This window comes from Ptychodera flava, chromosome 21 (assembly GCF_041260155.1).
Source record: "Ptychodera flava strain L36383 chromosome 21, AS_Pfla_20210202, whole genome shotgun sequence".
Classification (NCBI taxonomy): Eukaryota; Metazoa; Hemichordata; class Enteropneusta; family Ptychoderidae; genus Ptychodera; species Ptychodera flava.
Genome location: NC_091948.1, coordinates 2769154 through 2795609, shown reverse-complemented (window position 1 = coordinate 2795609; position 26456 = coordinate 2769154). Strand labels below are relative to the sequence as shown.

General features: G+C 34.4%; 1 protein-coding gene across 2 annotated transcripts in view; it reads right to left on the bottom strand.

Annotated features, from left to right (window-relative positions):
- The window catches only part of LOC139121095 (voltage-gated hydrogen channel 1-like), a 41773-nt gene extending 15996 nt beyond the window's left edge, over window positions 1-25777 (bottom strand). For both annotated transcript variants that reach the window (XM_070685719.1, XM_070685720.1), the window contains exons 1-6: window positions 25688-25777; window positions 25464-25565; window positions 5870-5997; window positions 3539-3618; window positions 2567-2620; window positions 369-507 (exon numbers count right to left, since the gene is read on the bottom strand). In XM_070685719.1, the coding sequence (XP_070541820.1) occupies window positions 369-507; window positions 2567-2620; window positions 3539-3618; window positions 5870-5997; window positions 25464-25565; window positions 25688-25704 (520 nt within the window). In that variant the 5' untranslated portion in view covers window positions 25705-25777. The remainder of the gene's footprint in view (window positions 1-368; window positions 508-2566; window positions 2621-3538; window positions 3619-5869; window positions 5998-25463; window positions 25566-25687) is intronic.
- Window positions 25778-26456: the final 679 nt, after the last annotated feature.

Here is a 26456-nt window from a genome sequence, read left to right as displayed (position 1 = left end):
TATTGAAAAAATTAGGCTCAAACAATTTCAACCTAACATTCATGCAAGATTGCCTACATGCTTTATTTCTCATTATCTAACCTTGTGGCATGATTTAAACGTACCTGTTATGAGATCACAATATTATGGATATTGCACACACGTTTTCAGTGGGTGAAAATACATGTATGTTACATACTAGTGATGCATGCAACAAAATCTAAACTCAAGATGTTGTACAATTTTCATTTTCATTTTTTTTCAATGGACCACTTTTACTACGTTAATCGAACAGAATACCATATACACCCATATATCTGAAAAAAAAATAACAGCAATAAACAACTAGGTAATTTTCAGATGAGGAATTAATGTTTGTATGTACTTACTTTTAATGATTAGCCGTACTCTACAAAGTCTGAAGATAATGATAAAATTTGTGGCGTGGATTGCTGGATGATCCACTGGGGCTAGCCACAATGACAGGTCCAATGTAAATGCTACTAAAACAACAAAACCGTCAAACACCTGAAGACAAAGAAGAAAAGAAAACGGAAAGCAAATATGGAAACAATACATCATGACTGTGTTACGGTTGGATGAACCTGTTAGTATTATTAGCCATGGACTGTATTAATGACCAGTATGAATTAAATTGCTAAATTATGTATGTTTCAGGTTCAGTACACCATCAAATTTTACACCATCATCCAATGTCCAATAAATAGTTTGCAAAAGAATTGATAGCTCCCCATTTCTTAATGGCATTAGAGCTAGCAGCATTAGTTGTAACTCTTGATGTATTCTGTGGTATATTTGTTGTCTCTTTGCATTTTGTAAACTACATTTTCTTATTTTACTCACAAAACTGTTTGCATGCGTGTTATTCACAGATAGTTGACAAACATGAATTAAAAAATAAATGCATCAAGATATGTCCCAATTCAAATACAGTAGTATCGTTGATAAGTCCATTAGGTTAATAAGGAAGCTGTCCAGTGTTTTCTGTCATTTGCCAAAAAACCTAAAAACACTGAAATGCTAATGTACACACATATGAAGGTCAGGGGTCAGAGTTGAAAGGTTAGGTTACATGCATGATTGAGAGTAACAGCCCTGTTGCTATTGTTAGTTCACCGAGGCCTACATTGTGTGTAGAATTGCTGAAACAGTGCAGAGTCTGTGAAAACGAAATTATATCTGTATCTTATAAATTACTTGTCAGTTAATAAAGCGATGTGTTTAAAGTGACAGTATTGAAAATTCAATGTGTCATTCAAAAGATTGTAGAAGAAATCTTTTTAATATGGTCTGAAGAAATTCCACGGGTTCTCCCTCAAACTCTCCCTCTCTTTGAAAGTTTTACAATAAACACTATGGCAATATTCAATACATCAGTCAGTAGTTGTAAGACATCTCTTTATCTAGTTTTTAAAAACATAAAATTGTTTTATTGGTCATGATGTGATGTATTCTATAATTTCATAAAGACCTTCTAACATCCTGATTATTCCATTAATAATCACTTTTTTGCTTGTAATTTATGTTATCAATAATGGACTGTTGATTGTACTACCTCAAACATGTCCAAGGGTGATTTTAAGGTAGTATGCCTCTAGAAAATGAAAGACTTAAACTTTTGCTTAAAACTTTTCTCAAGCAAACTTTCAACCATTCACTTTCAAAATCAAGAATAAAAATTAGGAGTCACGATGCAAATTTTGGTACCAGAGAAACAAATTACCAAAGATTTACCGATATTTTGAAATTCAAAATGGCTGCTACCCTGTGTTACCTCTATTCAGAAAAATAAAATTTTTGATTTTTAAAAAATTTAGACAGTGAAACTATTATATACTCAAAGAGCTTTAAAATGAGCCACCATACAGTGGTAGATCAGAAAAGTATCAGAAAAATTTGAGCGTCTCAATAGCTGTCTCTAAGGCACACTCTACCCCTATGCAAATACATGTGCTAACACAGTGACACTGATAAATTCAAAGCAGATAGAGTGGCAGCAGTATATATTTCTATTGATTCTGGCATATTAATTTGAATTTAAAGTAATAAGCTTTGTAATTTTCTTGAACTCTAGGTATTTCCTTTAAGTTTTATGTTCACAATGAAAACACCATTAGAATTGGATTCAGATTAGTTTTTGAAAGTGAACATCATGATTTTGAAACTTATCAACTTTTAAATTTTTGGTAACCATAAAAATCAAGAAAAAAAGGTTATTTGAATCATGTACGAAGACAACAGAATACTAGAACTCACTTTGTAGACCTCACACATTGAAAGAGAAAATTTGACTTTTTGTTGAAACATTGACTGTGAAATGTTCACAAAGGGGCTCAATAAAAATAGTCACTTTATCTCATGGGCCAGGCCATTCATTGCTGAAAAAGAAAACATACCAGCCAAGTTTTGTTTTGACAAGGTCTTATTGGTGGACCAGCCAAAGCAGCAAAAGGTATTGCTCCAAACAAAAGCCAGGAGAAAGAATTCCTGGGCACCAAGCATGTTTTTCCGAAACTCAAAGCCACAAAGCTGGAATGCACAAAGAAAACAGTGCCGTCTGTCTTACCTCTAACGGCTGGTGAAAATAGTGTACACCCATTGCACATACTCTAAGGAGAACCTGAAAGGAGGGGAAGAAGAAAAGGGGAGACAAAAAAAATAAGGAAAATATTTGCCCAAGAAAATGCTTTGAAGTAAAGTCTGATAGTGGGTATGCTGATTGAAGTCCTTGAAGAGTGTGTTGCTGACTTGACAGTAATCGACTGTCAAGGGGTTTGCTCTTGTGAAAGTGTCTCTCGTGACTGATAATTTGTTGGTTTTTCGGACAAGAGTCAAAATGATTTCTTGTGGAATTCTTTTCTTTGTGGCTTGTTTGGCAGGTGAAATCAGCCATGAAGCGTTCTTTCAACGATGGTTGACGGTGGAGTGTGTCGGTCACCGCAACTAGTTTGCATTTATATGTTGGAGAGCAATATTACATGTGATCTAAATGGTGACGAGAATTTACATGCTTTTGATCAAAATCTTTTAAAGTTGTCTACTATAAAAGGAATAGGCTAAAATCATATACAGTAAAGTTGTATACTTTTTGCTTTCATCATCATTACAATATCATTATTGTCTAATTTCATTACATTAGTGACACATAAAGTGAGAACAGGACATTATCACAGAGAGAAAAAATAACTGGTTTCATCATAATTTTGTAAAACATTAAGAAATGGAGCAATTTCTGGTATGAAATGACGGCTTAATTAAACTGGTGTTTTTATATACAAAATTTTTGAAGACAGAATTTGACAATCTGTCAATATTCATATCACATGTTTTGCAAGTGTTGATTGTTCATTTCAAATTCTCTGTAAAGAACACACTAACTAACCATAAATTCATGGTCACATATCACTTAGTCATTTCATATTTTACATTCAGTCCACAAACCAGACACACAATGTTTTCATCGCTGTCATTCAACAACAAATTATAAATTTTCTTTTTATAGTTCGTTTCTCACTTGAAGCCAAAACAATTGACATACCTCTGCTAGAAAGACAAGTAAAATAATGAAACTTATGTAATGGAACACTATCTTCAGTATTTCCTCAGTGTTTCCAGAACCTGTGAAATAGATAACAAAGTACATTTGTAATCTTGCCTTGTTGTTTTTCTATCTTCAGGCACATTATATTGTACATTGCACCCGATGAGACGTACACATGCACCTATGACACCATACTCATACAAGTGAACCATGGTGTTTCTTTGACACCCACGGGAACCGGTGTCAACTAAAGAATTTGAAGCGAAAAGCAAGCTGAAACATGTATTATCTGGTTTTTAGACACTACCGGCAGTCAAAAAGGAGAAACTAGAAAGAAGGAAACTTAAACTTGACTCAAGGGACTTCATAAAATTTGACAATTCAATGCGGGAGAGGTATCTGAACTCCAGTGCCGCAGTTTTTTTTCTGTGGAGGATATAAATTAAGGTTGATGATTTCAAAGACTTTACTTCACATGTAAATTATAATGAGCATTTCTGTCAACCTGATTGATCTATGTTACAACCATAATTGGTGATTATCGTCCATTGCCCTTGGATTATTGGATTACTAAAGATTTCAAATAGAACATATACAGTTCAATGATCGTACATCTGGAATTTCAAAGAAAGCTGAAATTTCCAGGCTTCATTTGCAGGACAGACATTTGAAAAAAATATGTTAACTGGTATAATTAGACTTATTATATGATAAAATCTTTTCTTTTTCAGGTGACAATAAGCAATTGATAAAGTTTTAAACTGACCAATCAAAGTGAGTTTTAGGTTTTACAACATTGATCAACCGATCAGAGGTTGACTTCTGTCATCTCTGCATGGTGCTATGCTGGAATGGCAACAGTTGTTTCAAACTTGTCCAAAAAAATTGAAAAACATATTCTTTGCAATTTAATTTCAAAGCTCTGCAAGTATCTGTTTATGGTATTTCACATGTAAAGGAAACTTTCAATAGTTTTTCTTATAGTAATATCTTTATAATATTAAGACTGAATTCAGTTGACAGTCATACTTGATATTTTTGATGAACTTATAGATCAAAACTATTTTCCTCAAATTCCATTGGATTCCGTGTGTCACCTATATATGAATGTATGAATCTGGATGTCTACTGTTTGAAAAGAACACATTATTGACACACTTCAATTTGTCATAATTTATGAAGATGTCATAAGCTCAACACGGAGCTTTTATTAAAATTCTTCTTTGACAAAAACGGAATAAATTGTGATACCAGAACTTTTATTATAAAGAGACGAAAATGTCAAAACATCTTTCTTTACATTCAAATGAAGGTGGAGCTGCATGTTGCTAACAAAGTTTTTTTCAAAGCAATATTTCTCATCATAGGTGACAAGGAAACCCCCTCATACTATATATTTTCAAAAAGCAGAGACTCTAAAGTTTAGTATGAGAGCAATAGTTTACCTGAAGGATGAAGGCATTGCATATTTTGGGTAAAAACCTCAATTTTGGTATTAATGAAAAAACTTAGTTTAAGTAAAAACAATTGATACTATTTTCTGAAATGTAATATTTCATGTGAAACAAGAGTATATGTAGAAAAAAAACGACTATTTTATTTTGCATTATCTATCCTCATTCTAAAATGCCATGTATTGAAAGACTAACACTCAAAAAAGTGATAAAAAATATGATTAACAAAATTGTGAAACAAGCTTAAAAACCGGGTGATTTGCATACATTTGCATAAATTAACACTTCTTTATCACGCAACTGACGACTGCTTGACAAGCTAAAAGATGAACCCAAGCAATATTTTAATCTTGGGTTAACAAATTAATTATAATTGAATGATTATTTGCAAAAAAGTGATTTTGAGCAAAATACGCTGTTTTGGGTGCAGCGCCCCCTTAAACTCTGCAGCTTTCTTTAAGGTTGCAGTTATTATTTAACAGATATATATCTATGAAGTGGAAATTGATTTAATTGATAAAAATTTCAACAGAGAGTAAACAGTTGACCAAGTGGTATTGAGCAGGGGACGCAGTCACCATTGTGAGGCCCTAAGAATGAGAATGGAGTCCTGAAGGCCAGCCCGGTCTTTGCTGAACTTGACCATGTTTATTATCATATGACCTTGTAAGAATGTAGATTTGAATGACAAAGGTACAACACAGACCTCAGACTGTATGGGTCTTTGGACATTAAGATGGTACCATTCACCATAAAGTCCATGGATCGATAAAAATAGTTACAATAACACAGTCACTGTCAAAAGCAGTTGTTATATTGCACAAGGTCTAAATAACAAAGGATGCTGAGGTGGGGGTGGGGGTTATTGACTGACCTGTGTTGAAGCAGTGATAGGCAAGAAGTAATTCTGTGGTTGCTATGAGGCAAATAAGTACTGCAAATAGAATGACAAAGAGCTGTATGGTGGCGCTGTTGATGAATCTCTCCAGGGACATACAGTATCTGAAAAAGAACAAATGATACACGGTCAAACCAAGCGATTCAAAGATCTTGAAATTCTAATACTAGAAGAGCATCCTTATCATGAAACTGTTCAGTGTTTAAGGTTGAATGCATCTCGAAAGTGAAAGGAATAAATGTTTACTCAAAACTTGAAAGTGAAAGACTTCAAATTTTTGAAACTTTCCCAAATGAAACTTTTAGCCATTCTCTTACCAAATCAAGAATAATAAAAATCAGGGGTCAAAGTGCAAAGTTTGGGACTAGAGAAACAAAGTACCTAACTTTTACCAACATTTGAAATTCAAAATGGCTGCCACCTGTGTTAATTCTATGAGGAAAAATTAAATTTTCGATTTTCAAAAAACTAATGCGGTGAAAACTTTTCTTGCACCAAAAGCTTTAAGATGAGCCCTCATTAGAGTGGTAGATAAAAATAATTATAAAATTTGAGAGTCCGAATATCTGTCCTTGAGGTGCAAGTTCTACCTTAATATAGTTATAAATCAGTTATGTACGATATAGTTGACATATATGTTACAGTTATCAGTATTTCTGCGCACAGTGGAGTTACATATATTTATAACATTTAATAATCACCAAGGTTACAGAAATTTAATATATAATATTGTTTGTTTAATCAAAGGCTGGTATATGGATCGCGACTGTGGTGGTATTAATCCACAATAGCTGATGATCAGCTCATCTTAAATCTAATCCCAGGATTGTAGGATACAAATATCTCTGTTATTTGCACTAACATGTCCCAGTGAGGTAACGCCACAGAATGAAACATGCAATTACAGTACATGTCAGCTCAATTACAAAGAATACATCACCATAACATTGAATGTAAATTATAAATACAGCCAAAAGTTATCAGCTTGTGAGTATTACAAATGATGCATTATTCCTTTTGCCAGAGTACAAATTACATTTACGGCAACACAATTAACACGGAATACTCTGCCCTGACCTTTCATATGACAGTGCACAGATTTTTTGACAGGCCCAATCCGAAATTTGAAACCAGCTTAAACCAAAAACCTAAACACCTGTACAGTATCATCATTGCTATTTATTCATGAAAACATTGATATGACACTAAAGCAAATCTATGTGCAGCTACAGGTTAATAATTTACTGTAAATGCTGTAATTTTTCACTTGTTGAGTATTTTCACACCAGTATTTCATGTCTCCCAGTTACTGGTACTACCAGTGAATTTTTGTCATGAATTCAAATAAACAACCGCAATAACCACTAGGCACGACATGGGAATAAATTTAAATTATGTAGTCTGTTTTATATTTTAGATGGAGACACTGGGAAAACATGTACAGCGCCAGATGTGAGGTAGCTACATGGATAATGAATCATTAGCATAAATTTTAATACTAAAACAATGCTCATTAATGAAATTTGCATAAACGAATACCAATCTGTCTTGCACATTTCATTCATTGGGAAAAAAGTATGATATGGCTGGTAAAATTTTCTGAAATTATCAGTTTCCATCACTGGTGTACTGCCTAAAACTGCACAAAAAGTAATAATCATTTGAACTTTGACCTAAATCTGTATCAACATCAGCATCTCTCTCCTTCCAATCTGTGATATGAATGTCATTTCAAAATTCTTACTTTTCAACAGCATTATTGTCCTTTGAAGTAAATTGTAATTGAATATTTCACACTTTGCTTTAATTTTAAAGGCATTTGTCGGTGCCAGATTGTCTCATCAGAAAATTTACCAACAGGATTATAATTTTAACGGAAAACAAAAGGCTATCACACCTCCATAAACCTGTTATAGACCAGAACAAAGGCGATCCCAGGGATCACCAGAAATGTCTTTAAGTCTTTTGCACAATATTATTAAATTGACACGTAGGCAATTTGTAAAACAACAAATGGATCATGATACCAAAAGTGGTTTTTTACCAGCTTTTAATACATACATGAATTTACCATGCATAATTCACAGACCAAGGTCTCACATAATCTCCAAAACTTAAATCAAAAAATTGCAACATCTTTTGTGACTTTGCAAATGATTAGCTTAAAAAAACATAAAAATACTATTTAATCAACATCAGTTTTAGGTAAAACCTTTGAATGCAAATATATAGAAAACTTGGTCATAAATGTTGACCAATTTGGTAGCAATGGTGCTTGTACCAGAGTAGTCAATATGTAACCAAAATAATTATTTCAACAAACATGACCATTCCACTGCCGATGTTCTCCCCAGGAATTTCTGATGACATAGCTGCTCATTTCAATAACAATAGAATTGTTATGTTATTGAATTTTATTGTTTTACCAAAATTAAAGAGTAGTGGACACTATGCTTTGCTCTGGGGAGAACACTGATTACATAATGGTCCTAATATTTATTCTGTGACAAAATTATCAAACAAAATTTAAAATACTATAAGGGTATTATAACAGCAAGGTCACTGAGTAGCGTCATATTTTAACCGCTGTAGGCCGTCCCAATCAATTTCACTTAACACAACAAACGTGTTCTGGATGAAATGTTATCTGCTCAATTATATAGGAGCAAATTTTCTCAAATACTGCTGTCATATCATCCATTACTTCAACACAATAGGGACAAATACAGGAAGCCATCTATTTGACAAAAACATACCAAAATGTAGGTGAAAATTATAATTGTCATTGAAAAATTCAATGCAGCTCCAAATTTTGATAATTGGTATATCAATGTACAATTTTATCTACCTGATCATGACATATGCTGTATTGTGGCTGCATTAATTAATTCTCTGTTGAATTATTACACAATGGGAAATTAAGTTTTAGCTTCAGTTAATTTACATAATGAAAGATAGTAACTGGTAGCTTGTAATTAATATCATATTCAAATATTATGATAATATCACATTTCATAGTTTGATTGGAATTGTAAACAATATTTTGTTGTTGAACTTTGCCCTAAATCTAAATCTCTGAAGGTCTAAATCTCTAAATTGCCAAAATTAAAAGAGAATTACACAATTTGATCAGTATGAGATTGAAGAGGATGCACTTGTGGCGCAGTGAAAAATAAACTAAATTAATATTTTGTAGTTTCAGTAAATGAATAATCTTTTTTTCTGTTTCACTACTCTAAGTAATGGTAAGTAATGTACTGCAGTATCTAAACATGTGGATCTCAAAATTACAGAAAGTTTGAGGGTAGTGTAACATATTCTTGGCCACTGTTTATGACCATTTCTTCAGTTGCAAAAATTTAACTTTTTTGATGGACGTCATTACAAATTCTTCAATATAATAATGAGGATGGATTTAGCAGTTGTTAAACATTGGCCATGCATAGAAATTACATATTATTTTATGAAATAGATGGTATTCTGTGTTTCCTTTGAGATTAAAATATCCCATAATTTGGCAAGAAACATTTAGCCAAACTAACACTTCACCATAAATTACTGTATGAAATTTGAAAAACTGAAAACACGTAAAACAATTAATTAAAAAAATAAAGACAGAAATTTAAAAAGGAACAAGTTAAATAGAAGTATATGACACATGTCACTTTTTCATGAAAATGAGATTATATTTTCAAAACTAAAAAACATTTCATATAATATTATTGTTCACTGAAAGACACATGTCAGGGTAGTAATTTTAATGTCAATTGCTCTATTCACTGGTGACTTTTCATTCACTGTTACAGAGTATTAGATTCTCCTTCCATGACACTGCAAAGTCTCTGACTGGGAAATAAACACTTATTCTATTAGGCTTTCAACTGTTTGCTTTTCAGGTTCAAGATTATGAAGTACGGTAGTACATCTTGTAAGTGTAATTCCATTGTGTCTGACAGTCCGTCATTCAAGACAATCCAAACCTTGTTACTTATATCTGAGTTCCCTTTCCATATATCACTATACACCTACAGGTTGACTAGAATGCACAAAGAAATTTGCTGACATCAATATGGCCGAGAGAGGACACCAGATTTGCTTGTCACAGGAATTGCAACACTTTGGTGGTATCTTGTGATTTCAGTGAGTGGGCAGCGGAAACAGTCTGGCATCCTCATTACTGCTTTAACTGATCTTGTCACCATGGTGATCTGCGTTCATTTGCATTCATTTCCCTGAGAACACTGAACTATACATAAACCACACTACTACACATGCTACATATCTGAGTTTGACTTCCACAGAAATAAGTGCCATTACAATATACTCACAGCCCTTGGGCAATATACATTTTCATTTTTCTTACAGCTGGATTATGTATTAGTTTTTAATGAATGAAGTTATTATGGAAATTACTGTTTTAAAATGTACAGCTTCTTTTGTATAGAAAAGTGTGACACTTTATATACTGTAAAAACCTGATTACTATCGTAAAAAAAAGGTTGTTAATTCACACAGTACACCTACGTTGAATATTTCACCTGACACACCCATACTTACACGTACTTATATGTACAGTAACTGAGGGCCCTTTTATCTCAAGGGTCTTTTTTTCTGATTGGATCTGTTGAATTATTGGCCACAGATCTGTTGAATTATCGGCCACAGATCTGTTGAATTATTGGCCACAGATCTGTTGAATTATCCGCCACAGATTGGCAAATTGACCCTATTAACTCTTCTATGCAATGCTAGTGAATTCAAACACTTCATGTCATTTGATCACTTTCACTTCATTTGAATACTCATCATCTGCATTTCCTACGAGAACTTTATTGCATGTTCGATCTAAATTTTGAATCAAATATGATATATCTGTTAGTACAATTATCTTTTATGAATCTACTCTTGCTATCTGTCATTTGAGAATGATACACACAAATGAACTTAAAATACAAATCTTTTCTATGTCATCCTAACATGCTGACTTCCCACAGTGATGCCTGAAAGCCAGTATAGCAACAACTGTGACATGATATTTATTTCTGAACTCAATTACTGAACTCAATTTCTAGTAGTTTCTCACAAAGCCAAGGTAAGCCTATGAATGTATAAATGTATATAATGTATAAATAAATAAATAAATAAATAAATAAATAAATAAATTTATGAATAAATAAATAAATAAATAAATAAATAAATAAAATGCACATTACACTTCAGTATCCTGACAGTATGTAAAATTTCAGCTGATGTTAAGTCATGACAAGACATAGATAGGTAGCAGTACAATCATTTAGATAAGAGCCACCATATTATTGAACCAAAGCACATAATACCATCCTACTTCAAAACTCAAAACCAAACAGGAACCAGTAAAAAGAAAAAAAGAAAAAGAATATTTAGATGGTGGAGTTTATTCAATTCTAAACAGCAGTTCACTATAAAAGCTACAATGGATCAATTTAATGATGTTTTACTGCATGCCAGCATAGGAATGAAAACAAGATATGCTGCAGTTTAATTATCACACTGATACATATCTTAATTATGATGCATACAGCCATCTTTCAAAACATTAGCAAATATCTCATGTTGTCTTTTTTATATTAACAAGACAATAAATTTCCTGATGTTCCATGAATGAGAAATTAAATTAAAATATATTAGTAGCAAATGAAAGTTAAAAATTGAAAAACAGAATAGATTATTTTATGAAAGTAACATGCATACTAGCATCCTTGAAGTTGTGTCATATGTCAGATGCTCATGAAATGGACAAGATGGCAATTGCCATGAAGAGATTTATAACAGTAAAAAAATTGAGATGATGTGTTTATCCTTAAAACTCAGCAGGTATAGTTTTAATGGATTATAACAAGATTTTGATGAGAAATGATATAATAGGATCACAGGATTATGAGTAATCAACAATTAAAATGCTTTCTTCTCTTAGCATTAGGTCAAAAGGTCACGCAAATTCAGGGCATATGTTATTCATCTTTGGCTAACTAAAGAACAATAGCATCATGAATGCTGTTTCAGCAAAAAGCCAATTTCAGAAAGCTAGAGATAATTGCTTGATCCACAGCAAAATGAATATTGACTTGTGTACACTATGGTGAAAATGTGGTGTATGTGGATGATGTTAATGATAATTTCTCTAAAAATCCAATGAGATTAACTACTTTGTCATTGATTTTTATGTCAGAAAAACACTTTTCATGCCTCATTAAATTTTCATGCTAATTAAAACAAGTATACAGGTACCGAAGTGATGTGTTCAATTCCCTCACTGGTACCAGTTACTGGTTTCATTTGTAAATGTAAACATTAGAGTGACTGCATGTGCAAAACCTAGCAAATTGATGATGTTAGCAATGCTGCATTACTGAAAATGGATCAATATTTTAATGAGTTGTCTAAATTGAATGTCCCAATGTACCACGGCTTCAATAAAAAACGTAAACAGCGTATATGAAATATAAATGTATGGAATCTATTGGATAATTCGAACAATGGTTGCAATGACATGAAACCAATTTATCTATGTCAGTCTTATGTTCTGGTTTAAAATTCAAAGATGAAATCGTCAGTGTGCAGATTAATATGAGGTCAAAAGATTCAAACTGCTTTCAGCTTTATCATCATCATGTCAATTTAATCTTATTATCTGAATAGATTTACAATACAGCTGACATTATCATTAAACCCTTGAGTCATGACAACATCCATTTCTGGTTCTTGACCTTGACCGGATTTCTTTTTGAACAACATTTTGTAATGTCGCAGTGCATGGGGAAAGTTTATAGAGTTGAGAGGAAACTGTTTTGAATGAAAATTGATGAGTGATGGCTTTGCAGGTGTATTATGTCAGAACTGATGATGTCATCATTGGCATGACGAAAAAAATCTCTTTCAGAGGTGTTCATACATGTATACACCTGTGAAACTGACATGTCAAGCTGACCTATATGTACATATCGTTTTGGAATTATTAATGAGCTTGTTACAAATTTAGAAGGATGTGCCACACCCACAGGGCTCTAAGACCTCAGAGAACACAATATCTAACCCTCTTAAATGTGTATCTGGTTTAATAATTCATTAAAGTCCTTTTTTCAATTGTTGACCTAATAAACTAAAAAATGCACTACTTTGTAGATTTTCATATTCACTTAGCATACAACACTGTTTGGTTCATATCGGATGATGCCTTTGAAAAGAATGAATGCATATATAGAGCAGAAAAACTTTTACTTCAGTTTAAATTCATGGACATATGAATTAGCCATTATTATTATTTCTAAAAGTTCTGCAATTTTTCGTCATTAAAAGTAATCTATATCATTGCTACAATGAAATCACGCAAATTTATAAGATACTCAGTTTTGTATGTGGCTGTTCATTGGTAAATTTTGCATGATATGACAACGCTGCAAAATATCCCAAGATGCCTTGCTCATTGTGGCAGTTAACAAGGACTGTCAATGTTTGTTGGGAAGGCAGTTTTATGAAAAACCACTCATTTGGTCTTTCTTCATGCAGTGGGGAAAATTAGTATGCTTAGACCAGTGTACAGAAGACAGTTGTATGACTGTGCTGAATCTGCAAGTAAGCCTGATTGTCATCATCAATGTAATCAGAGTAGTACTGTGTCCTGGCTAAATCATCCAAATTCATACTATCATCAGGTGCATTGGTTTGTACAATAGTCCTAGATGATAATGTCACAGACAAATCTTGTAATGATTCATTGAGATTGCATCGTACAATTCTAGAATCCATAAAAGTGAAGCAATCATTCACGATACAACAATCTCAGTATTCAGAAGTGAAATCAAACAGTGCCCATCTGTTGTAACACTAATCTCTATCAAAATATTGACATCATGAAATATGCACAGAGCATGGCTTTCTACAGAAGTAAAATTCTATATTGTATTTGCTTTGTAGGTGTGTATTCATTTATATGTACTTCAAAACCTGAATATCAACCCGATACAGCTGATATACCTGAAAAATATTTTACATTCTTTTCTTGTCAGATATATTTGCTGGTTGTTGAAGTATTTTGACAAAAGCTATCACTTATTATTTATTACAATTTACATTCTTGATGTTTATCATATTAAATTGTCAAATTACTTGTGCCAGGTGAAAATTTTCACAGGGATCTGAAATGTGTAATTTTTTATAAAACTTTTCACTTTATCTAAGGCTCGGTTAGGTATATTTACCGTAAAAACCCTATCAATTCAACCACTCTTTTAATGCGACCACCCTATTTTTTTCTCAAAACATAATTTTATTTACCCTTATCAATTTGACCACCGACTCAAACTGGGACTTTCCCAATGTCTATTAATTCAACTGAATGATACAGCCTTCAAAAAAATTTCTTCAGGTGGCAAATGAAGGATATTGGCATGTTGTCATCTCAAACTGTCAGTAACAGACAATCAATGAGCATTCACTTCCATAAGACCCAGAGCAACAGCTGTGATTATATGACCACTATATATGAACGGACTGATTGTTCAGTAAATTAACAGACCATTGCAATAATTGCTATTGCCAGTGAAACTCTGCAATTACTGAGATAACATGTACACCACAGGATGAATGCTTTTGGATATCCAGCAATGACACAAACTAAGTTTTATCACTTTCCACACAAGCTTGATATATTCATGGTGAATAATAAACAATTCAATCTCTCTATTTAATAACCCCATTTCAGTGCCGACGTTATATTTTGTCGCCTCTGTATAATAAATTCAAACCATTTTTCAGATTTTCCCCAAAATTTTTTATAAAAAACTGTAGACAATAAAAAGTGATGTCGATTTTGGCCAGGAATTATCAAGAAAATGATAGGAAAAATTATAAAAATGGCAAATGTTGCACTAAATTTTACAGCACTCAAAGGGTTAATTTGGCCACCACAATTTTTTTAGAGATGAAATTTTAATTTTGCCAAATGAAAATTTGACTACATGCTCAAATGAGGATTTCTGCAAATTAGTCAATTTGGGATGGTTCAGTAAGCTACATGTATCCAAAATTCTCACACACATCAAAAAATGAAATTTTGAGTGTGCGGTAAAGTTATTTAGCCACAGCTTTCTTTCTGTAAATTTAATTTGACAATTTTCAATCATGATGAACTTTTTCTGGTTGCATTGTAAGGATTTTCACAGTACATGGAAAGCTCTGCAAATCTTGTTCAATGACATTCACTTTTTCTACTCTTTGAGAATTTATTTTCAATATTCACTATGAGGCGGTTTTTAGAAATTATGTACTCTAACAAGAATAATGAAACAATCTCTGTGTCACTGGTAAAAAGACTGTCTGTTCTGTTGATGATTTAAGGTAGAAAGCGCCTCGGGGACAGATATTCGGACTCTCAAACTTTTACAATTCTTTTCTGCTATACCTCTTGTGGGGGTTCATTTTAAAGCTCTTGGTGTAAGAAAATTTTTTACCAGCCAATTTTATTTTTTCTCCATAGAGTTAACACAGATATGGCGGCCACTTTGAATTTAAATATCAGTAAAACTTGGGTTATTGTTTCTCTAGTACCAAAATTTGCACAGTGACCACTGATTTTTATTCTTGATTTAGTAAGAGAATGGCTGAATGTTTCAATAACGAAAGTTTAAGCAAAAAATTTAGTCTTTCACTTCCAAGGTGCATACCACCTTAATATAAGCCATTCAACATGGAAACATCAAAGTTCAGTTATGCTAAAATCCCTCAAACTACAGCAGTACACTGATTCTGATATAGAATACTAAACAAAACTCCAAATAATAGCCCCCATTAAGAGCAATATTCCAGTCAATAAATAAGTACAGGAGTAAATATATGAATAAGAAAATAATAATTAAATAAATAATATATTGAAATTTCTATTATTGCTGAGATGAGAATCACTATGGGAATGCTAACTCCAGGTAGCTCTGTGACAATTCTCACTAAATTATTACTTCTTGTCAGGTATACATCAAAATTACGCACAAAATATTTTTGAAAAAACCTCTGAGTGTTATGAAGAATTTGTCAAATGAAATACACAATGATACAGAAAAGAGGAATGCACTAAACATGTGCAAGGAAGTGGAACTTAATTGTGGTGCATTTAAGTTGTTTTGAGTTTGGGTTATTGAATAAAACGTGAATTGATAATCAAGACTGAACTATTTTCTGAGGAATTTGAAGGACAAAGTTTTGAAAAGCATTTTCAAAACAGGGTTAGAATTTAAAGATGGTTATCATCGGCCGTTTACAATTACAAGAACTCTTACACAAAGCCATCCAATAACGGCAGAATTGGACACTTGCTCTGGCTTTAATTAACTGCTCTATTGTAGAATGACGAAAGCTTGTTTTCAGATTTTTCCAATGAAAGGGTTCACTGGAGTAACTGAAACCAACACAAAAATATCAGATTTCACCCGTGCCAATGCAGACTATGTTGAACGGAACAAGGAATCGTTGTTGAGTAAAATTCCAGACTTAAACGTCCGTTTCGTACTTCCTTTTCTGATGAAGTCAATCATGGTTGGAACCAAGTGACACCATGAGTGCAAATGAGTTTGTGTAACCAAGAGAAAGTGTGTTCATTTCACATTACAGTAACTCAATCAAGGGGAGGCTTGGCATTTAACAAGGATCACTTAAAAACAGAAATATACATCCCTGCAAAGTGATTCCCCGATGACAAAAACTGCTGTAAGTGACCTAGAGCGTCCTTGACAGACTCACTGATATACAAACATGACAATGATATGAACAAGATATTAAGCATTTTGATTAAACTCTCTGAACGACTTTAATTAAATTGTCTTAATTAAAAGTTAACGCAGATAAGAAAAGGGACACGTTGACATTGCCGCCTTCAATCATTCAGATGCTAAAGATTACCAGGACTGAGGTTTTTCAAAATTATGCAGAAAAAAACAATATAGCCCTCTCTATAAAGCTAAACAGACATTCTTGTCATTCAATGTCTGTTACTGCAAGTGCCTGGCATTTTATCTTCCTGTAGGAGAAGTGGACAAAGAAAATACTTGGTGCTTGGACATTACGTCGTAAAAGAGAGACATTTCTGTGGCCTTGTATTTCAAGTTCTTTTTTTTCATCTGATATATTAGGCTTTGGAGGGTTGTCCTTTGTGTGTGAATTTATTGCCCAGCAATTATAGCTTTGTTTTGTTCCAAGTGATGAATTCTTACCTTCCTTTTATAACTGTTCACGTTTTTTTCATGGACATCACTGTCAAAAAAACCATTAAGAACATGGAAAACAGTTGCGGCCATTCAGCTTTGCCATCTCAAGGAGATTAGAGTCACCTCCAACCCTTCCTTACCCTGATGTAAAGACCATAAATGATTCTTCCTTGGAGCAACTTTTGTCATTGATCTGAGGCAACCGTAATTAGTGCTCACATCATCACCATGTTCAGTGAAGGGTTTCGAGGTCACTGACCTCAACCACTGGCACTGTGAGACAATATTCTTCTATTTTCAGGCAGAGGTCATAGGGGTCAACCTCTGGGGTACTGTGTGTGGGAACTCCACTCTACCAGAAAAAGGTTAAAGAGAGCAAACGCAGTCACTGTACTGAAGAGTTCAATGAGTTTTTTTTGAGCTGTTGATATGACAACCACCTGTTGATTGTCTTGAAGAAGTGGATGAGCTTCAGGGTTTCTTTGAAAGTTGCAAAATTATTGCAATACATTCTTGAACCCAACACAACTGTCATCAAAAGTCAGTCTAATCATAATGTTCAATGGCTTGTGACAGCAAATGTATGACTTTGTCAACACTTAAGAGTCCACTTTGTTGAGACTGAAACCTTTGACATTATATCAGACAGAAAGAAAAACAGAGAAATCTACCAGATCTGTTTTGTATCAGTAGAATGACTCAATCACCAACTCTCACCCACAAACAGAGAGCTGAACAAACCATGACACTCCCTTCATTTTACATACAATAATTACGGTAGTTCATATTGTACACTGTTAAGCATTCAGCAATAACTGTCAATGTTGCATAATAATTCTCCATCAATCAAAACCTGTAGCAATGTAGCTGTATTGTGGTTATAAACTCTTGCAACAGTATAAACAATGCCAGTTACACACATTGAACCCAAAGTACTATGCGTATCCATTACATGTATAAACTTGCTGGTTGGCAGGAAATTCTCCACAGGGAGCCCCTCTGACACAGAGATGAGCTGTCACAAAACACACCTCTAACAAAGAGATCAAACATGCTAGGGGGGCACCCCCTTAACACAGTTATGAGATGTCACAGGGAGCCCCTCTGGCACAAAGAATGGCATGTCACAGGGCACCCCTCAGACAAAGAGAATGATATGTCAAGGGGCACCCCTCTGGGACGGAGAATATGAGACGTGACAGGGAACCCCTCTGGCACAGAGATGTACATCAGTCAAGTTAGAAGATTATGAAGGGGACAATTAATGTTTTTATCATGTCAGCTAGGACCTATACACATGCATTTGCTTCATATAAATTCATTCAATAGAGAGAACTGTGCAAAAACTGTTGGCAATTACTGTAAAGAAAAAAAAAACAAGCTCAGATTGCTATGATGTCTCTAATGTTTTGATAATAACTATACTCCATGTAAGAGATGTCTTGCATGACAATGAACCACAATAGTAAATATGAAGTGGGTGAATATTTGCACCATGATAACACCCTGACAGCTGAACAGAATAAACATCTGTGGCTATACGTTAACACAGTCAATTGAGTGGACTAAACCAATACTGAAAGGAAATGTGTTGGCTGTTTTTTTGCTAAAAACAGCTTTTTGACCTCAGATCCTAACAAAGGCTGTAAAACTTCAAATTTGGCACACATGTAAGAATAAAAGTGACGACTGAGTGTGCTTGTTTTCAGACTTTTAAATTAAACTATCATCTGCTGTGATAGGTTATCACAATGACTTGTCATTTAGAAATCTTTCTCCACAGTCTAATACTCCCAGGGATGAAATTAGAATTCTTTCAGATGAATCTAGATGAGTGTGGATGAGACTCTATGGGATACGTGACCTTTGCATTCTACAGAGATTGTACATTAATTTGTCATAGGATGCAACATTACAAGAGTAAAATTGATGTTCCTACAGTAATGTCTCTGAACAGATCATGTCAGAGTAAAATAAACAGAATCTCAATACATTAAATTATAAATTTTGTTTCTATCAGTCTCAAAGAATTTGCTGGCTCTGATAATTAATTATGAGTATAATCCTATTAAAATTTAATTCATAATTACAGTCACAATCCAATTGGACACCTGCTGCTCAAAACCACAATGGCTTTGGTCTCTGTCCACAATCTCATATCCACCTTTGTGCTCTGTCCATAGTTCCACATTTAAGATTGTACAATGTTCAAAAGTGGTATTGTATAAACATTGCTAAGATCCACCATATAGCACACATACTGTATCTGACCTTTCTGTGACCCCACTTCATGTCATTACATGGACATTATATTCCCTAATTCTGTTTTGAATTGAGTCTTAACCATCGTGAAAAGCAACTTTCCTTGAGCTACCACACATTATAACTTTAATTGCATGTACCTCAACAACAAAATAATTTTCTCCATTACTTTTGTCACATAAATTTCACCACAAGTACTTTTCTTCAAAAATGCCATATGGTCTGCTATTTGTGTATAGCTTTCCCATGATTTGCACTTTGGCTGCAAATTTTGCATTTAGAACATATTCTTTGATGACAGAAACTGAAAAAAGAAATGCACTCAACTGAATGTAACTATCACATGATGTTTATTTTGTTCAAATAACTTTCTTGTAGTTTTGTCACATCTAAAATGCTGCATGAAATTTTTGCCAAAATGTTGAGAGACATTCTGTTTGATAAGTATCATCCTTTCACATACCTCTGACAATTCCTTTCTTAAGATACCTCACACCTGGAAAATGGAAGACTCAACTTGAACTTTTACTCAAACTTTCCTCAAACAAATTTTCAACCATTCTCTTTCAAAATCAAGAATAAAATTGGGAGGGGGAGGGGGTTCACTCTGCAAATTTGGAAAAGAGAGAAAAATCACCCAATTACATTATTTATATTTGAAATGCAAAATGGCTGCCACGCCCATGTATCTCTATAGGCAAAATATAATTCCTGATTTTCACAAAACTAAGCCAGTGATAACTTTATTTACTCCATAAGCTTAAAAGTGACCCCCCCCACAAAAGTAGGCTAAAAGAAGAATATTGTATGAAGTTTGAGAGTCTGAATAAAGGTGCACTCTCCTTTAACTGAACAAACACAGACAACCATCATAACTTGGAAGTTGGTATATTTTCAGAGTTTGAATTTTGTGACAAGATTCTTGATCTACATTTTCTTCACATAAATCATAATCTCAAAATGTAACTCAATATTTGGATTTATAATCTACAAAATATCGTGGTTTGGCTGTGAAAGGCTCTTTGGGGTATAGTACCATAGGAATTCTTATTTTGATTCAAATTGCAGCACACTCCAAAAATGGTGTAATGTTTTTGAGAGATCCAGGACGTTACAAAAAAACTTCAACTATATCATATAGTACAGTTTTGTTAACAGCTAAAATTATGAAGATAGGACACATTTTGAAAAGATGTCCAAACAGTTTAGCAAATTACTGCATAAACTGTGTTTTGTATTTTTGTATTATGTAGTTGTTTATATCTAATATACTGTCCGTATAATTTCAAAATATGTGGCCATCAAAATGTGAAAAAATAAAGAGAATATTTGTATTGCCAGTAATAGAATTTAGGAAGGAAATGAAACCACCCTGAAGGAGTTATGAAAAATTTTCAAATTATATCTTGTTTTCGCATGTATCACAAGCCTCTGATATGAAAAAAGAAAATATCTGTCGAGGCCAAGAAAAATAAAAAGTTTGTTTCTCATCCTTGCGCGCGTTAATTCAGACCTGCCGCATCAACCTTTTTTTCTGCTCATGAGGAAATAAAATGAAAAAAAAAAACGCAAAAAAAAACGCGACAGTAGTGCATAACACAGTGCTGTATAAAACAGAACTGTAAACAAAATAACTGACACTAACATTCTATTCAGAACTGCACATATGTGTCACTGTTATATTAAGCTGTCAAAACTGTGCATTGCTGCACTAAAAGTCAAACCACAGAACTGTAACTACCGGGTATACAAAAATACTAAAGCAACACTGCTGTGCATTTTGCTTGTTTTTTGCACGTTCTTGTTGGTTGAAGAATTAAAAAAAAATGTCACTGCATCATTTTTGCACTATGTCTAGGATGAGAAACAACTTTTTATTTTTCTTGGCCTTATTTCATCCTCGGTAATTAATCATGGATGAAGTACAGGAAATTTCTTCAAAATCACAAATTTTTCCTGAGAATTGTTGTGGATGGATCCTATTTCTTTTGTTAGAAAATTACAATTTGTATGTAATACATATAGCATATAGTATATCAATGGATAGAAAAACATCAGATATGAAAAATTTATATTTGAAATATTTCCAAATGATTATGAGCTGTATGGCTAAACAACTTGTATCACAAGGGTCCATATTCCTCTGTAGATATTAGATTTTATTGAGTTGTGTAAATGCTAACATAAAAACTATCATTGAAAAATATGTAAGATTTAGTCACCAAGTCCCCTTGGGTCAACATCACTTCTTCACTAAACCTCCTTGGATCAGTATTCTGATATCAATTTGCCCTAGGTATCCTGATAGTGCTATGAATTTTAAAAAGCTATCGATCACACCACTCAAAGTCCCTTCATTTCTCCTATTCTGATGCTGCTAGCCTAGGGATGATGGAATTTTGATGAATATTGAGCCAGGAGACGACCTTATTACATTAACTGACCTTACAACATTGGCTGATACCTGAGAAGGCAAATAAATATCTCCAGAGTTTGTACTATTTCCTTATTTGCAAATCTCTTCACTTGACATTGTCTTTGCCTTTTGGAGTGCAAAGTCAAATTCATCAGAAGTTTGCTAGGTGGAGATTTCAATATTTGTTTGGCACATACTTGACAGTTGTCAAGGAGTAAAATACTGATATGAACTTGTATAGATTAGATATCAACCTTTGCTTGCGGCCATAGTCCCTCCACGGTGGAGGCACTTCATGTACATAACACAAAGGTCTTATCATTGATAAGTTAATAAAGCCACAACCATGTTTGTAATTTACAACCACTGTTTGCCACATTTCAAGTATGCACTTGACTTTGAAATAAATTGAAAATCACGAAACACAATCTCATTAAAAGACTGCCTTGCGTAGTGATGGTTTCTAGGTAGGTTGTTTTATCCAATGGTTTCCAACCAACACTTCATGACTGTTTTAATTGAGTGGAAGTTTAAGTGAAACCAAGACTTGCATTTACTGGATGCTGTCAAATCACGAAGAAATCAAAAAAGTAATGAAAGACATTTTGAAGTGGATGGTATTAAATTTGGTACAAACCTGTCACTTGGTACACAGTTTTTGCAAAAAAAAAAAAAGTGAAGCCATTCATCATACCGAGAACAAACTCTTCATTAAGCCATTTTGAAACTGTACCAGCAATTTTGAAAGCAGCCATGAGCAATAGATGAACAAACAGATATAATTTTACAAATATTTCTTTAGCTTTCACACAAAACAGATTGCATTCATAGGTAAGATATTTGTTTTGATATTTCAAACATTCTGATATCAATGAGTATCTTGGTTTAAGGCCAGCACCAAAAACAAAAGCATGTGTTTTAACTCATGTACCAACCCTATGTCAAACCTGTACATGCAATGTTACAGAAAAATTAAAGATTTCCTTTTTTAATTTTGGAACCATTGAAATCAAAATGTGATGAAAAATGCCCGACGTACAAACCCTTTTATCAGAAGTCATTTTATTGGAAATGGTCACATTTGCTATTTTGTCTTGGTTTTGTTGTTTACATGAAAAGATTTCCACAAATGGTGAGTAACCTGGTAAACAATGAATGTAATTAATGTAAGCAAACTGAATACAAACTCAACAGATACTATAGAGAATAGTTTTAAATTTCTGAAATTTTGCATTTGAAATTGATATTGTCAGAGCAAAACATACTACTTCAAAGAAAACTGCACAGATTGATGTTTATATTTGTCAAGCTTGTCTGGAAAATGGAGAGAGAGACAGCATTGTGTTTCAGGGATAAGCTACAGACACGCAAACCTTTGAAATTTTTGTAAGGGGAAAATGGATTGTTTTGGCAGAAAATGAAACGTGATGCAAAGCAAAACCCACCACACAGCAGAAACTGCGAAACTTTGCAGGAACAATTGATTTGTTGTAGAAGAAAAACCTGCGTGTGATGAGAATTGGGAAGCAAATACCAGATAATGTTAAAGTGTTATTTAGCAACAACATGAACAATGGGCAGCTCTTAGACGCTTGCCGCACAGAATTTGAACAAGCCGTACAAGGTCATTTGAAGATTACAGTTATGGTTCTGTACACCACACCTTCTATTTTCAGGCATGGACAATTAATCTCTCATTGTGTTGTTTTTAGAAACTCAATTCAAGTGTGATTTTGGTGGAGCGGGAGAAACAGCCTCCGGAATGATACAGAACAACAACATGATCAAAAAAGTGTAAAACCTCTGATCTTGATATGGGGGGGGGGGACTTGACTTGCAATTAATTATATGATCTTTGTTTTATTATGTCAGAAATCCAGATTTTTGGTAAGCTTATGGATGAATTCACAAAAAGTTAGGTTTTATTTTTCATCTAGGCTTGAGGGCAGTTGCTTTTGGACGCATCCGTTCTTTGGATTTGCCGCGTTCAAAGCGCTTGGTTTTCAAGCTGCAATGTGACACAAAACTATATATTGTTTTGTGGTATGTGACACCCTCCAACCTAAATACCCCTGTCCACTTTCGAAAAAAAAACGAAAGGGGGGGGGGGGACAAGCTTCATATGAAAGCTGCATTCTCTTTGCAAAGTTTTCAACAGAAGAAAATATGGCACAAGTTTGCAAGGAACAGAAAATGTATGTATAGCAACATGTCCGATGTTGTTTGATATTTACGATTTTGGGAGAGAAAGAGCTTAAAAACAACTTGTTCTCTGATACAAGGGTTAATTCTTTTTCCCCCAGCCTTGAATGGTGTCTTGTAGTATCACAAGTCCTTTGAATACCAGTCATGTTACTGGACAATAGCGAATGGTATAGAACTGCCAGAACTCAACTGGCTTGGTCGACGTTGTGACATTTACGTTTATGTCTGCAACCTTTCGTTGAAAAGCCCCGTCTCTGGTTTCTGCAGTATCTGATTTCGGCCTTTCATTGCCATCACAATACCCGCATGTTTTGGTTGCGGTTGGACAATAAAAACACACCCGGCCCGGGTCTGTGCATACTTCCGACTGTACTCCACAGTAGCTTGGGTCCCCCTTTTTTCTCGTTCGGGTCAAGCGGACATTAACAGAGTCGAGCGCGGTTCAGGATTTTTGAAAAGCCCTCCTCAATTGAAAAGTTCTCATGCAGAACTTGTTACGGGATCTGAAATGGTGTCGGGCGAAGGTTAGCAGTTAAAACGATGCCCGGCACTGTTATATGCTCGAAACTAGGGTTTTATGACGTCCTTGTCCAATACAGGGCGGTGAAACTCTGCCTTTTCGAAAAACTGTTGCTCAAGCAGCGATTTTTTTCTGTACAAAAGGGAGACAACCTAAGTCTACGTAAACAATACTGGTAGCGTCAATAGGAAGTGAGCTGAATAAGGTTTTACACTAACCCTACATACACTATAGACTATAGTTACACAAGAATAAAAAGAGATCGAGCAGTTACGAGCATAGTGAACGTACTCTGTCTTCAGTCAATTTTTGAACGAAGCGAAGCAGCATTTATAAGCGACTCTACAAAAATCATGAGGTGCCGCGCTTATCGCATCATTAAGATGTCTTTGAACGTACAAATCCGTGGATGTACACTGTACGTTCACGAGCATTACTGAGCATTTGTTGAAGACTTGCACCCGTATGGACCTCGATCATTATACACTCAGTCTGCAGTCTGTCAATCGCAGTGTCGCAAAGCAATTACAAACACGAGAAGACATGCACCTACAAGTTCAGGTAGACAAACTTCCCCAGTAACGAATTAATATGGGATTCACATTAAAACAGGCTGGTGGGTAGGTGTTTAACAAAAGATGACTGTTTCTACACTTTCGTTTTCCTGTTCTTAGCCTCGTTTCACAGTCAGCTCAAGACATGTACTCGGACACCGTGCGTCCATTCCAATCAATAGCTTATAGATTTGTGCCCGTCTTCCCTGGGAAAGGCCAGCCACTATCTATCGTGGCTTGTATATCAGTAGCATTCTGCGTAAACCCAGGAGCCTTTCTTCTCACACGGTGCCACTTAAAAGGCTAATTAGGAAGGTTACCCCAAATAAAATTTGAACCCCCCGCTGCGGAGAGACATAAAATTAAGAACATTGCTTACTTGGACCTGGGTATCCTATGATACACGGGCTCCATAAAGCTGTGCGGCGTCGACGATCTGCTCTCGAGTCCATCCCTCGCGAGGCTCGCCGAGTCCAGCGAGCTGAAAATATAATGAAAGAGTAACATGTTTACTATTAGTTTGATCAAACCGTTGATTTCCTAGGTGATGTGACGGTGCGCTAACCGAAAATTCACAAAATCGAGTAGCATCGATCTTCACACCTTTCCGTCATCGCCATTGTCTTCAAAATTTCGAAAGCTGTTGCGCCCCCATCCTGCTCTTGAAAACATGTATTCGTTTTTACCAACCAATCGTCCGTCAGGGCGCGCTTGCTCTGCTATGTCGACAGGGCAGCAAGAGCATGGGCTAAATTTATGTACAGTGAAACACGTCAGGCAAGACGTTACCCTTTTGTATGTGGCGAGTTGTAGACATTTGTGCGCGCCATTTTGTACACCAGCACGTCTTTTTTAAACCTCCATAAGCTGTATCTTTTGGCTATTTTTCTTCAGAACTTTTGTTTTATGATTTCCCTACACTTTCTGCATTGAATCCCTAAACTGTAATTTAATGCCAAGTATTTAGCATATCAACACACCCTATTTGAGTATAATGTACATTGTTATTGTTGAAAATTGTATTCAAGTCCGGACTAGAATTCATTTGTAAACAATAAACAATGATCACTGCACACATACAAGCTGTGTTGACAAAAAGAATACTTGAAATTACAGCATGACAAACGGATTAGAGTCAGACACAGTAGTTTATATACAGAAGCAGAATCCTGAAAAACTTGGCACAAGTTACAGCTTATGTCCACTTTCGAACTGTTCTTCAGTTCTTGGGTCATTCGATATTTTAAGAGGTGTTATAGCATACTGAAACGGAATTTTGAAGGCTTCATTCATATTCATGAGCGAGAGGATAGATATTAATATGAAGGGGTTGAGCGACACATGAGTGTTTTCAATCGTCGCTGCTAAACAG